The following is a 12,335-nucleotide window of genomic DNA, read 5'->3' on the forward strand; positions in this document are numbered from 1 at the left end:
TGGGCATACGTTGTGGACTTTTTCTCCTCTGTTTTGGTGCGGCCCAGGCCCGTTGTTGAATTTAACACGGTATGTCCAGTCTGTGTGATTGCAAGTGGAGGAGAAAAAAGAGCCCCAGTTTGCTTGTGAAAAGGGACCTTACATGTGAGGGGGAGTGTTGAGAATAAAGCTCCAACCCATATATGTTACACATGTAAGGATCCCATATTGAAGAGTTAGAAAAGAGAATTCCAGTTTATAAGGCAAGGGGCTACTCCCTTATAACCAATTGGTTTTAGAGTTGAACCCTCTTGGACCTGCATTGTGAACTCTTTGGCCCGTTGTTGAATTTAACACGTATCTTCTTGCTTCTTCATTTCCAAATTCTACATACGTGTGCTTACCTTCTTGCTTCTTTATTTCCAAATTCTAAGTACGTGTTTACCTTCTTGCTTCATTATTTCCAAATTCTACGTACGTGCTTTCCTTCTTGTTTCTTTATTAGGATCGATCTTCTTTCATCATCCGTTCATCCTATTCTAAGGGTAATTATCACCCTTAAACGTTGTCTTATAATTAGTTTTGTTTTTATTTAATTAGTATATGGTTTAATCATATATGAATGTTTGTTTGTGAAGGATTTCGTGACGATCCACACGAGGACGAGTACTTGATTAAGTCGGACATCGATTAGAGGTAGCTCTTAAGGGTGTGACTCGATGTTTCATCAGTTTTATGAGTAGTTGTCTGATTATACCTGTCATGTTAAATACATAACAGCCACAATCAGTGGGGAGTAACTCAGGCACTCTCCCAGCCACATTTCATCAAGTTAAAACAAGCAAATGCCAAAACATTACTTGAAAAACGTTCAAAACATCAATATGTCCAAAAACTTAAATAAATATGAACAGTTGAAAATAAATTCAAGATCAAACTGCAAGTATAAAATTTCGTTATCTTTATACTTCATACGAAGAAGCAGCTTAGTGTCTTAGTATAGATTTTCACTCGGACTATGCTACGGTACCGATGTACCAATCTAGTTTCGGAACCCAGTGCTACGCTGTCGGTGACCAAATCCAAGTTTTTGAGGCTCAGTGTCACGCTGTTGGTAACCAACTCCAAGTCCTAACTAGGTTACTCAACCAATAATAGAGTGGCGTCTTACTTCTGCTGTGCGAAACCCTAGTCTAAGGTATGTACATATCTCCTGAGGTCCCATTTGACACCCAGTTCGACCATTGATGACCAACACCAGTCCTATTTAGCTAATGGCAAATCTAAGCATATCCTAAGCTATAATTCTAACCTCACACCTAGCTGTTCAATAAGTCATTTAAAATTTACTGCATGAATATTTATTATCCAAATCCTTTACAAGCAAACCTTCCAAAAATAGTAACTTCCAAATATAGTAACTTTCCAAAAATAGTAACAATCATTGGTAATAAACATTTGAGGAAAAGTTATAAAACATTCTTAAATTTAAAGCAGTTATTTACTTAAATAAATAAAATAATTTGGTCACTTTTATTTAGAAACGAGTGATTTATGCCCTGTTCTTTTGGACTTAATTTTAGTTCAAATAAATTCAGTTCAGCTCCATTAAGTTTAATTCAGTTCCATTTAGTTCAGTTCAGTTCAGTTCAATTCAGATCAATTCAGTTCAATTCAGTTCAGATTAGTTTATTTCAACATTAATATTATTATTCTTATTTTATATTCTTATTGATGTCATTATTATTATTATTATATTAATTTAATTACTATTGTTGTTATTATTATTATTATTATTATTATTATTATTATTATTATTATTATATTTTTATATTTATTATACTACTATTATATTTATCATTAATTAATTCGTATTGTTTATATTATTATATTTATATTTAATATATTTATTTATTATTATATTATTATGATTAATGAGAATATTAGTAGTATTGATATTTATTATTTATTTATTTATTTATTTATTTATTTATTTATTTATTTATTATTATTATTATTATTATTATTATTATTATTTTGCAAGAAGATATGCCTCTTTTTATTCATCCACAAGGGGTAAAAGGGGATAAAAACTTACAAAGCTCTATCCACTAGAAGATAAGCAATCTAGGAATGCAATCTAGCCTCAATAAGAGGGCATCTAGTATTCAGACAAGCAGAAAGTTGAGTCCTAATAGCAAATTTAATTTGGCTTACAAGTTGCAGAACAGTAGACTCTTTGCCTAAGAAAATCCGTTTATTTTGTTCTTGCCACAGGTGATATACAGCAGCAGCTATGCAACCCTTCCTCCATTCATGCTTCCAGTGCCTCTGCCCCCCTAGAGTTAGCAATCCATCTTAGTTTAGTGCTAAGATCATTGCTTATGCCTATAATATCCATCCAACACAGCAAACCATTCCATAGCTCTTGAGAGTATGAGCATTTGAAAAAACGATGCCTGTGGGATTCAGCTTGAGCTTTCCATAAAACACATCTATTAACTATGCACATTCCTCTAGTGGTAAGGTGATCAACTGTGGGCATGCATTTTGCAGCATCAAACCCAGCAGTAACCCTATGCTTAGGGATAACTGATCTCCCCTGCCGAGCCTTATTCCAGTGAACTGCACTACCCTTAGACCTAAACCAGTCATAAGCCATAGCCACCTGAAACTTTTCCTTCCTGACCCAGCTATTAACCAGGGATATACCAGCATCAGTTGACCCAGCCTTGTCCACAATCTCATCCTTTTACCTTAAGGATGCTGCACATACTTTCAGAGAACCTGTCCTTCATAGTACTGTGCCAAATAGAATCAGTAGGAAAAGTATACGCTAGATTCCAGGCACCCCATATCCCTACATAATCATTGCCAAGCAACCAAATCCATTTAGTTATCAAAGCTTTATTCCAGGAAAGCAGCTCCTTAACATTGAACCCACCCTCCTGACAAGGCCTACATATATGCTGCCATGATTTGAAGATCATCTTTTTACACTATTCCTCAATATTCCAGAAGTAATCCTTGCAGATCTTGTTTCTTTTTAACATGATATTCTTAGGTAGTAAAGCACTTGCACACCAGAAATTGGCAATGCCAAAAATAACAGAATTCAAGATTTGAATTCTCCCGGCATAAGAGAGAAAGCCATTTGACCAGTGGAGCAGTGAGTTCTGGAGCTTGGTAAGTAATGTACAATAGACTTCTCTGCTATTCTTAGCAGAATTCAGTGGAACACCTAAATAGCGGAAAGGAAATTTCCCTTTAGTAAACCCAGTACATTGTAGTATCTAGGCTTTAACAAAGTCTAAGACACCCCTAAAGTACACCTCAGTTTTATGAATATTAGCTCGCAAGCCAGACCAAGATGAAAAATTCTCAAGAATCTCAACTGCTCCTTTGACTGAAGAGACATCTCCCCTAGTAAAGAGCATGATGTCATCAGCAAAAACTAAGTAAGTGAGCTTGAGTTTAGCACATTTAGGATGAAGTGACACCATAGGCTTAGTGTCAAGCTTTCTCAAATATCTAGACAAAATTTTCATACTCAAAACAAAAAGATAAGGTGACAAAGGATCCCTTTGCCTTATTCCATTCTGACCTTTGAAAAACCCATGAGCTCCTCCATTAACCTTGATTGAGAACCAGGATCCAGAAATACAACCTATGATCTACTTGATGAACATAACAGGGAACTTGAGAGCAGTTAGCATGTTTTCAACAAATTGTCATTGAAGGGAGTCAAAGGCTTTCTGGACATCAATCTTAACTAAACATCTAGGAGAAATATATTTCCTAATGTATTTCCTGACAAGGGATTGGGAGAGCATTATGTTTTCAAAAATACTTCTCCCCTGCACAAAAGGAGCCTGTTCAGGAACCACTAGAGAAGGGAGTGCCCCCTTAAGTCTACTTACTAGGATCTTACTTATAATTTTATAGATGGTAGAGCAACAAGGAATGTAATCCATAACACTAGAACTGACTTTTTTCTTAGGTATTAAAGTGATGAGGGTAGAGTCAGCTTGCTTACTCATTTTCCAGTCCTGAAAAATTCTTGCACAACTTTGCACAAATCCTGTCACGTTAGATCCTAGGAATCTTTGAAAAAAGCATATGAGAATACATCTGGCCTAGGAATCTTGCCAGAGCCTATACCGAAGAGAGCAAGCTTAATTTCATCAGTAGTTACAAGCTTAATAAGTTGATCATGATCCTCAGCAAGGATACAAGGGCCTTGTTGGATAAAGTCACTATCAAGAGGAGAAACAGCCATGGAGGTCCCCAACAGGTGTCCATAATAATCAACAAAGCCCTCGGCAACTTCAGTGAGCCCAGTTCTCTCAATGCCATTTCTATCAAGAATCCTTCCAATGATATGTTGCTGTTTCCTCTCCTGAATCCTAGAGAAGAAATATTTTGTTGAACAGTCACCATGACTGATGTTATCCACCTTAGATTTCTGTTGGACCATGCTAATCTCAGCAGACTTAAGAGAATTGTATTCATCCAGAAGGTCTCTTTCTTGAAGAATGAGATCTTGAGATAAAGGACAGCTTTGCAGTTCTTGTTGACATGCCAGCAGAGCAAGAGCAGCTTTGGCCTCAGTAACCCTAGAGGAAAGGTCACTGTATCTGAGTTTATGCAAGGCCCTCAACTATTCTTTATGCCTTAACTTGCAAAACTATGGTACATAGCAGTACCAGCCACATAGTGTTGCCAAGCCTGAGAAATGAGGCCTCTATAGGAAGGATGGCTAATCCAATAATTAATAAAACTGAATCTAGATTTAATAGAGGGATCCTCAAAAATATTAACCAAAACTGGTGAGTGGTCAGACACACCAGAAGGCAAGAAAGCAGTATAAGTAGCAGGGAAATGAGAAAACCAAGAAAGATTAGATGGAGCCTTATCCAGCTTGGACCACCCCCTAGTACTGTCATCTTGTTTATTAGACCAAGTGTATTCACATCCAGAGCCCCCAACATCCTCCAAATGACAGTTTAGAAGATAAGCATTGAAATCCAAAATATCATTCAAATCAGGTGGTGAGGGGCTAACCCTTTCACTGACATCTCTAACCACATTAAAATCACCAAGAACAATCCAATCAGTCACAGTGCTCTTAATGGAAGAAAGTGCCAGCCATAAATCCTCTCTTTCCTTGTAGTTATTACTACCATAAACCATGGTGATGAAAAGCTTATGAGAAGTAGCATGATGAGTTAATGCACAGTGTATGAACTGAGCATTAGAGATCAGAGGAATCACTGTGACTGTGATTGGATTCCAAATGAACTAAATCCTGCCATTGTAGTGTCTATCATAGTTACATATCACACTATAGTTTTTGAACTTACTTTTTATAATTTTCCCAACATTTTTCTCCTTTATTCTTGTTTCAAGCACACCTAGCATATCCAATTTATTAGCCTACAAGAAATCTGCAATTTCTTGTTGCTTAAGAGGATCATTACATCCGCTAATGTTCCAGGAGCAGATCTTCATAAGAAGCTTTATCAGGGGGGCTCTTTTTCCACTATTTTAGCAGTAGGATGATCAGTGACAGCGTCCAAACCATCAAACCTGTTAGGGATATCTAAGCATATAGATCCCCCACCAGTAGTCTGAGTGCCTGTTAAACATTCTCTTTTCTTGGCAATTTGAGACCTCCTGCTAGCTAACTTAGGGCTGTAGACAAGTTCAGGGGAGCTTTGGCCTAGCTCATGGCATTCTGAGTGCTTTACAGTTGTTCTAGGAGAGGAGACTACAACTAGTACAGTGGGAGAACCTAACTTAGAGCATTCTGAGTTCTCCCCACCTTCACCAGAAGGAGCCACCTCCACTGGAGTAACTGAGGTACCACCTAGCTCATGACATTCTGAGACAAGCTCCTCCTCAGGTTGTGGGCCACAAGTTGGAGCAGGGACAGAAACAGTCTTCTGAGCAGGCTTGCTCACCTTCTTAATGTTCTCAGTACTGGCTTTGGATTGATGCCACTTACAGCTACCCAGTTGGTGCCCAAGATTCCCACACCCAGAGAAATGAAAAGGTAACCATTCATAGATAACCCTCTGATTTGTCTGGCCATGGAAAGGGGTGTTCAAGACAATATGATCTGGCAAAGTAGCAGCAACATCTGCTTCTACCATCATTCTAGCAAAAGAGTGCTTGGGTTTCCATGTGGTGTTAACATCAGCAAATAGGGGCTTCCCTATCTTACTGGCCATCTTGCTTAAGACAGACTGAAACCAAAGAAAAGGCTCTAAGTCAGGAAACAAGACCGAGATAGGAACTGTGGAGACCCTATCCATTTCCATAGAGAAATTAGGGTGCCATTGCTTCAGGATTAAAGAACTATTACCCAATTTCCAAGGACCATCTCTCAAAACATTGTTCATGTCTTCTAAACAGTTGAATTTGAAGCTAAACCACCCTTTTTTTTGTAGTATTGCACAATAGGAGAGGCAAGATGCTTCCAGCTCTTCTGGGCAAACTCTTGAACAGTTTTCAGATTAGGTTTAGACCCTATGAATTTACCCATAAGAGTGCACTTCCAGTAATCCAATTCAGCCTTTAAATCCTCTAACTCGACATCAATTTCTGTGGAATTCTTACTATTTGCATCAAAAAAACAACAAAATTCCCAGCTAACTTGTTCCTTTTACCACCGCATTCCATTTCTTGGCATTTCCCCTAATTCTCGGATTTGGCTCAGGAACCCTAGGATTTGCCCCATTTTCCCCACTATTACGAGCCTTAGTCAACACCGTAACAGCAGAATCAGGTACAGTATGAATTTCAGGTGCAACAGTTACAGGCTCAATAACAGAAAACACTACAACTGAGCTCGGATTTTCTACAACAATGGCGGAATTCGTAGTAATAGTTGATGAATTAACAACTAATGTCTCAGTAGGAACATGTGATGGAGAGCAGGGACGTGCTCTAGTAGCAGAATTATGAACAACATTAACAACGTAATCGCTAAGAAGAACAGGGGAACGAAAAATTATACCCTAGGTTGAACAATTCTCAGGAGAGTGAGCAGGATTTTCCAAGATTTTAGTGCTAGATTGATCAGTTTGAGTCAAGCTTTCCAATGGTGGGCTTCCTTTGGGAGGTCGACCCCTACCTCGAGCCATGGAAGCTAAGAAAACGTACGAAAATGGTGATCGCAAGCTTTTTTTAGCGAGAGAAACTTCTCTCTAGCACAGCCATTATTATTATTATTATTATTATTATTATTATTATTATTATTATTATTATTATTATTATTATTATTATTATTATTGTTATTGTTATTGTTATTATATATATTAATATTATATTATTATATTATTTAGTTTTTAGTTATTTTTATTTATATATTATATTATTATTAATAATGTTTGTTATTTATATTACTAATATATTATTATTATTATTATTATTATTAAATTACTATTTAATTTTTTATATATCTTATTAGATTATTATTTTTATATTATATTTTTATATTATTTTTATTAATGAATAATATTATTATAATATTTATTATTATTATTATTATTGTTATTATTATTATTAGTGTAATCTTTTTATTATTATTTCAGTTCAGATAAGTTCGGTTCAGTTTAGTTCAATTCAGTTCAGCTCCATTAAGTTCAGTTCAGTTCAGTTCAGTTCATTTTAGTTCAGACAATTTAAGTCCAAAAGAACATGGCTTTAGACATTCTGGACTTATATGAAAAATGACCAAAATGCCCTTTTCCAAAATATAGCCTCGAAACCTTTATTTACTCAATTTGACCAAAACAGTGTTTTATTTATGTAAAATCGAGTTTAACTTCTAATCAGATGACATTTTACACGGACACTGTTCATATCAACATTGACCAGCCTGTAAAATATCGTAAAAAGATACGTTCATTTGGTATTTTAACCAAATTAAAAACCAGATTGTCAATAAAATCAAAACAATCCAATTGATTTAATAAATATAGCTTCTGACCAATTCGATCCCCAAGAAAATTTGTAACATTATAGAATGACATAACAAGACCAGTCATAATTTTTTTAGCAATCAAAAGTCATGAAATCCATTTATTTAAAAATACATCTTTAGAACAGCCAGATTTGTATTTTAATTATTAAACATATAAATCGGCCCAAATAAACTCATACAAAAAATTGTATCATTCTTAAATTCTTTATTTGAGTCAGTAGCATAGGCCACAAAATTAAAACTTCCGCCAACTAATTATTAAAAAAATCAAAACCAATTCTGCTCAAACAAAGATTAAATGCGTTTTGTTATAATTTAAATCTATAAACCGGATCTTATAATTTCTTAAACATCAAAATATAATATAGGACTGAAATAAATCATTCCCACGAATTTATTCTTGATTTCATAATTTAGATCATAAAAAATGATTAAAGCATAACAATTTAACAATATGATTGAATCCTTTTAAATAAACAATATCATACCCAAATTTATATATTAAAATTGCATAATCACATATATAATCAGAGATTATAGCATGCAACTTATAAATTTCAAAATTAAAAATCATATAACAAATGAAATAATCAGTAACATTGCAAATAGACAACTACTCATATTTAACTGACGAAATATCGAGTCACGCCCTTAAGAGTTACCTCTTATTTGCGTTCCAAATCGATGAAATACTCGTCCTCGTATGGATCTTGACGATAGCCTCCAAAACCAAATATTCATATATGATTAAATCATATACTAATTAAATAAAAACCAAAACTAAATGTACGACAATGATTAAGGGTAATAATTACCCTTAGAATCAGATGAACGGATGATGAGAGAAGGTCGATCCGAATAAAGAAGCAATAAGGTAAGCACGTACGTAAAATATTACGTACATACGGAGATAAAATGATGATGAATTGATGTAGCAATCTCACGGCACTCTTTTGAGAAAAGTAGGCAGGGTTTGGTTTTATTATAATGTGTGAAAGAATGAAATAAAACAACTTAAATTAGAAGAGTTTAGGTATAAATAAAATAAGGAAAACAGAAGAACAAAATCTTCAAATGTTTTTCGAGGCAAATTTACACAAATTATTTTGTTCTTCAAATTTTTTGACAAGTCCTAGCATCCAACCAAGTACTTGATAGTAAACAGAACAAAATCTTCTGTTTTGGGTAAATTTGTCGTACATTTAGGTATAAATAAAATAAGGAAAACAGAAGAACAAATGTATTTAAAAATTTGATTTGTCCTAATATTTGAAATAAAATTTACACAAATTATTTTGGGTTTCGTCGTTGGTTGCATGCTAGGACTTGTCATTAAAGACGTCTAATTACTATCCAGTACTTGGTTGGATGCTAGGACTTATCAAGTACTGGATAGTAATTAGACGTCATTAATGACAAGTCCTAGCATCCAACCAACGACGAAACCCAAAATAATTTGTGTAAATTTTATTTCAAATATTAGGACAAATCAAATTTGTAAATACAACATAACATTTGAAAGTTTTTCGAGGCATTAAATAACTTTACTTAAAACAATTCCGGAATATCTCAAAACAGTTTTTAAGACATTTCGAAACAAAACAAAAGTTAAACACTACCCAAAAGTAAAATTAGAAATGAAACTTGAAGGTTTGAAATCAAAACTCAAAATTGTTAAAATCTCCATAATTACACAAATTTTGTAGTAGTCAAAACTTTTGTATAAAATGGACATACATAAGGAAAAAGGTTAGCGATTAGTCAAAACAAAAGTTTTCAAACTTAAGCAAGGGTCGAAAAAGATGAGAGCAGCCGGAGCAATCTGATGCTTGAGAGAAGAAGAGGGAAGGAAAGATTCAAGAGCCTTACAAAGCTCTCTCAAGGGTTATAAAAGAAGTTAACTGATGTGACCATAATTGGCGCATATTTAGCCCCCGAATTAGCCTTGTTTCCATGCTTTTTAGTGCTTATTTAGGTCATTTCTTATCTTTATTTCTTTGTTTTGCATATTCTTTGAGATTTTGATCCCTTGGTAGGAAAGGAGTAAGAATCTTGCATTTTCATGGCAAAACGAGACTAAATTGATCGAATTCAATGACCAAGCATCAAGGAGAGACAAGATTAGAAGGCCTTTGTACATATCATAGTAGAAGAGCAATGTTGAGAAAAGATCCTTGAGTCCCCAAGGAAATCCCCAAGGAATTTTTGAAGAAAAGGGAAGAAAAGAAGAAGTTACTATGCTGACTGACAATCCGAGCGGATTGTCAACAATCCGTCCGTCCAGCTTCAGCACAATCCGAGCGTCTTTGCCTGAATCCGCTCGGATTCCCCCTCCACAATCCGCCCGGATTCTTCAGAATCCGCTCGGATTCCAAAGCCAGAATCCGCCCGTCCCGACCCTTATCCGCCCGGATTCTGCTCCAGCACGGATTGTCTTCTTCAAGCTACGAAAAGAGAAGCCCTTCTCTCCAAAAATACCGGGTCCTCCTTGCTCAACTTAAAAAGTGTAATTACTAGTTTAGCCCTTAGTTAACCCTAATGCATCCTCCCTAATTTCCACTATAAATACCCCATTAGTCTAATTAGAGGAGCATGTTCTTCTTATCAATAATTAGTGTAGTTAATATCAATCAAATCTCTCTTCAATATTGTAATCAAGTATTAATCAAGTTTTAATCCAAGTTCTAGTTCTTTAATCTCTCTTTTGTTCATCCTTTATTTTGGGTAATTGAAGATTATTTGGGTTATTGTTGGGAGATTGACAACCTCTCAATCAAACATCAAGTACTTCATTTATCTTTACTTTATTATTGGAATCATTAGTAGGTATAATCTCTTAATCCCTTTTTAATTATTGTTAATTACTTTCATTTATTCATCATGTTTCATATTGTTGGTATGATTGACAACCTTGCTAGCATGATCAACATGATAATGAGTGAGTAGTCTCTTAGCTAGGGTTAATGGGTGATTAGGGGAAACCAACATGGGGAATGATTCATGCTTAAATTAATATGCTTTCATGTTTTATTTGCTTGCTTGTTTTGATCTCAACTCATGCACATGTTATATTTGATGAAATGCTAAGCCTATGAATCCTTGCATTTACTATCATCTTCTATCTTTTCAATGAGACTTGTAAGACATAACCCAACTCGAGTCTCATTAGACCATGCATGTTGTTGAGTAGGGAAGATTAAGTCGACTTGTAGGTGTTGTACAATCTAATCGATTCGGCTCTGGGACCCAAACTTTCCTAGGATTGTAAGATATAACCCAACTCAATCCATCACAACAATAATTGCTTGCTTATAATTTGAGAACATGTTTGTATGATCATATCCCATGATTCCCCTATGACCCCATGACACCCTAGTGCCTTTAATCAATTGTTTACACCCCTTTAATTCATCTTGCTTGTTTATTTTCATTGTTATTCTAGTTTAGTAACCTTCTACATCAACCCAATTTGTGACACCCCTTAGACATCACTAGTTACAATAGAAATCTCATTTCAACTCCCGTCCCTTGGGATCCGACCTTTACTTGCCTCTTTACTAATTGTAGAGTTGTTTGTGGAGCTATAAATTGTGTTTTGATTCGACCGTGACCAACGACCACATCTTAATTTGTGAACACTTAGCGGGATCGCATCAAAAATGGCGTCGTTGCCGGGGACGGTGTTTGTTTGATTTAGATTTCTTTTTATTGTCATTAGTTGTGTCTTTCTTCGCCTTGAGGAAGTAAAACTCCTCAAGGTTTGTTCTAATCATTCTCGAGTTATTTGATATTTTGCATGTCTAGAAGGTTACAAGGTGATTTGTTACCTTTTGACCGTGAAATCGAAAGAACCTTGACGAACAATAGGAGAGTTGTTAGGAGGAATTTACGAGGTATTAGTGAAGTTGTCCAACCCACTAGTGAGTTTGTCAATCCTTTCGCAATAGAAGGAGAAGAAAACCCATTACACAATACCCCACAAAATCCACCTACAATGCCAAAATTCTCGTCACACTCCATACCCACCGAGGAGAATCTACCAAATGGTACTCCTACCCCGCAACATCTCACCGGAAATTTTATTGCCAAGTCCGCCTTCATCCAACTAGTTGAGAGGAGCCAATTCGAGGGGATGCCTAGTGAGGACCCTCATTCTCATATGGAAACCTTTTGCGATTATTGTGATGCTATCTCTCAAACGGGCGTGACTCAAGACCAAATTAGATGGGTCTTATTTCCTTTTTCCTTAATCGGCACCGCGAAGCAATGTTTGAAGGGCCTTGATAAGGCCACCCTTGGAATAGATTCTTGGAAGAAGTTGGCTCTAGCTTTCTACAAAAAATTCTACCCACCGGAAAAGACTAAC

General features: G+C 35.6%; 1 protein-coding gene across 1 annotated transcript; it reads right to left on the reverse strand.

Moving 5' to 3' along the window:
- Window positions 1-3,272: 3,272 nt before the first annotated feature.
- Window positions 3,273-5,400, reverse strand: LOC141631489 (uncharacterized). Its single transcript, XM_074444153.1, has 4 exons — window positions 5,343-5,400; window positions 4,676-5,258; window positions 4,109-4,616; window positions 3,273-3,614 (listed from the first exon to the last, which is right to left on the reverse strand). Exons 1-4 carry the CDS (start codon window positions 5,398-5,400, stop codon window positions 3,273-3,275), a joined length of 1,491 nt encoding a protein of 496 aa, XP_074300254.1.
- Window positions 5,401-12,335: the final 6,935 nt, after the last annotated feature.

Source organism: Silene latifolia, chromosome Y (assembly GCF_048544455.1).
Source record: "Silene latifolia isolate original U9 population chromosome Y, ASM4854445v1, whole genome shotgun sequence".
Classification (NCBI taxonomy): domain Eukaryota; kingdom Viridiplantae; phylum Streptophyta; class Magnoliopsida; order Caryophyllales; family Caryophyllaceae; genus Silene; species Silene latifolia.

Coding starts and splice junctions, on each gene's coding strand:
- LOC141631489 (XM_074444153.1), bottom strand. CDS start 5,400: ATGCTAGGTGTGCTTGAAACAAGAATAAAGGAGAAAAATGTTGGGAAA. Junction 4,617..4,675: donor TATGTGGCTGGTACTGCTAT/GTACCATAGTTT, acceptor GCATAAACTCAG/ATACAGTGACCTTTCCTCTA. Junction 3,615..4,108: donor GCAAGATTCCTAGGCCAGAT/GTATTCTCATAT, acceptor TTCTCAATCAAG/GTTAATGGAGGAGCTCATGG.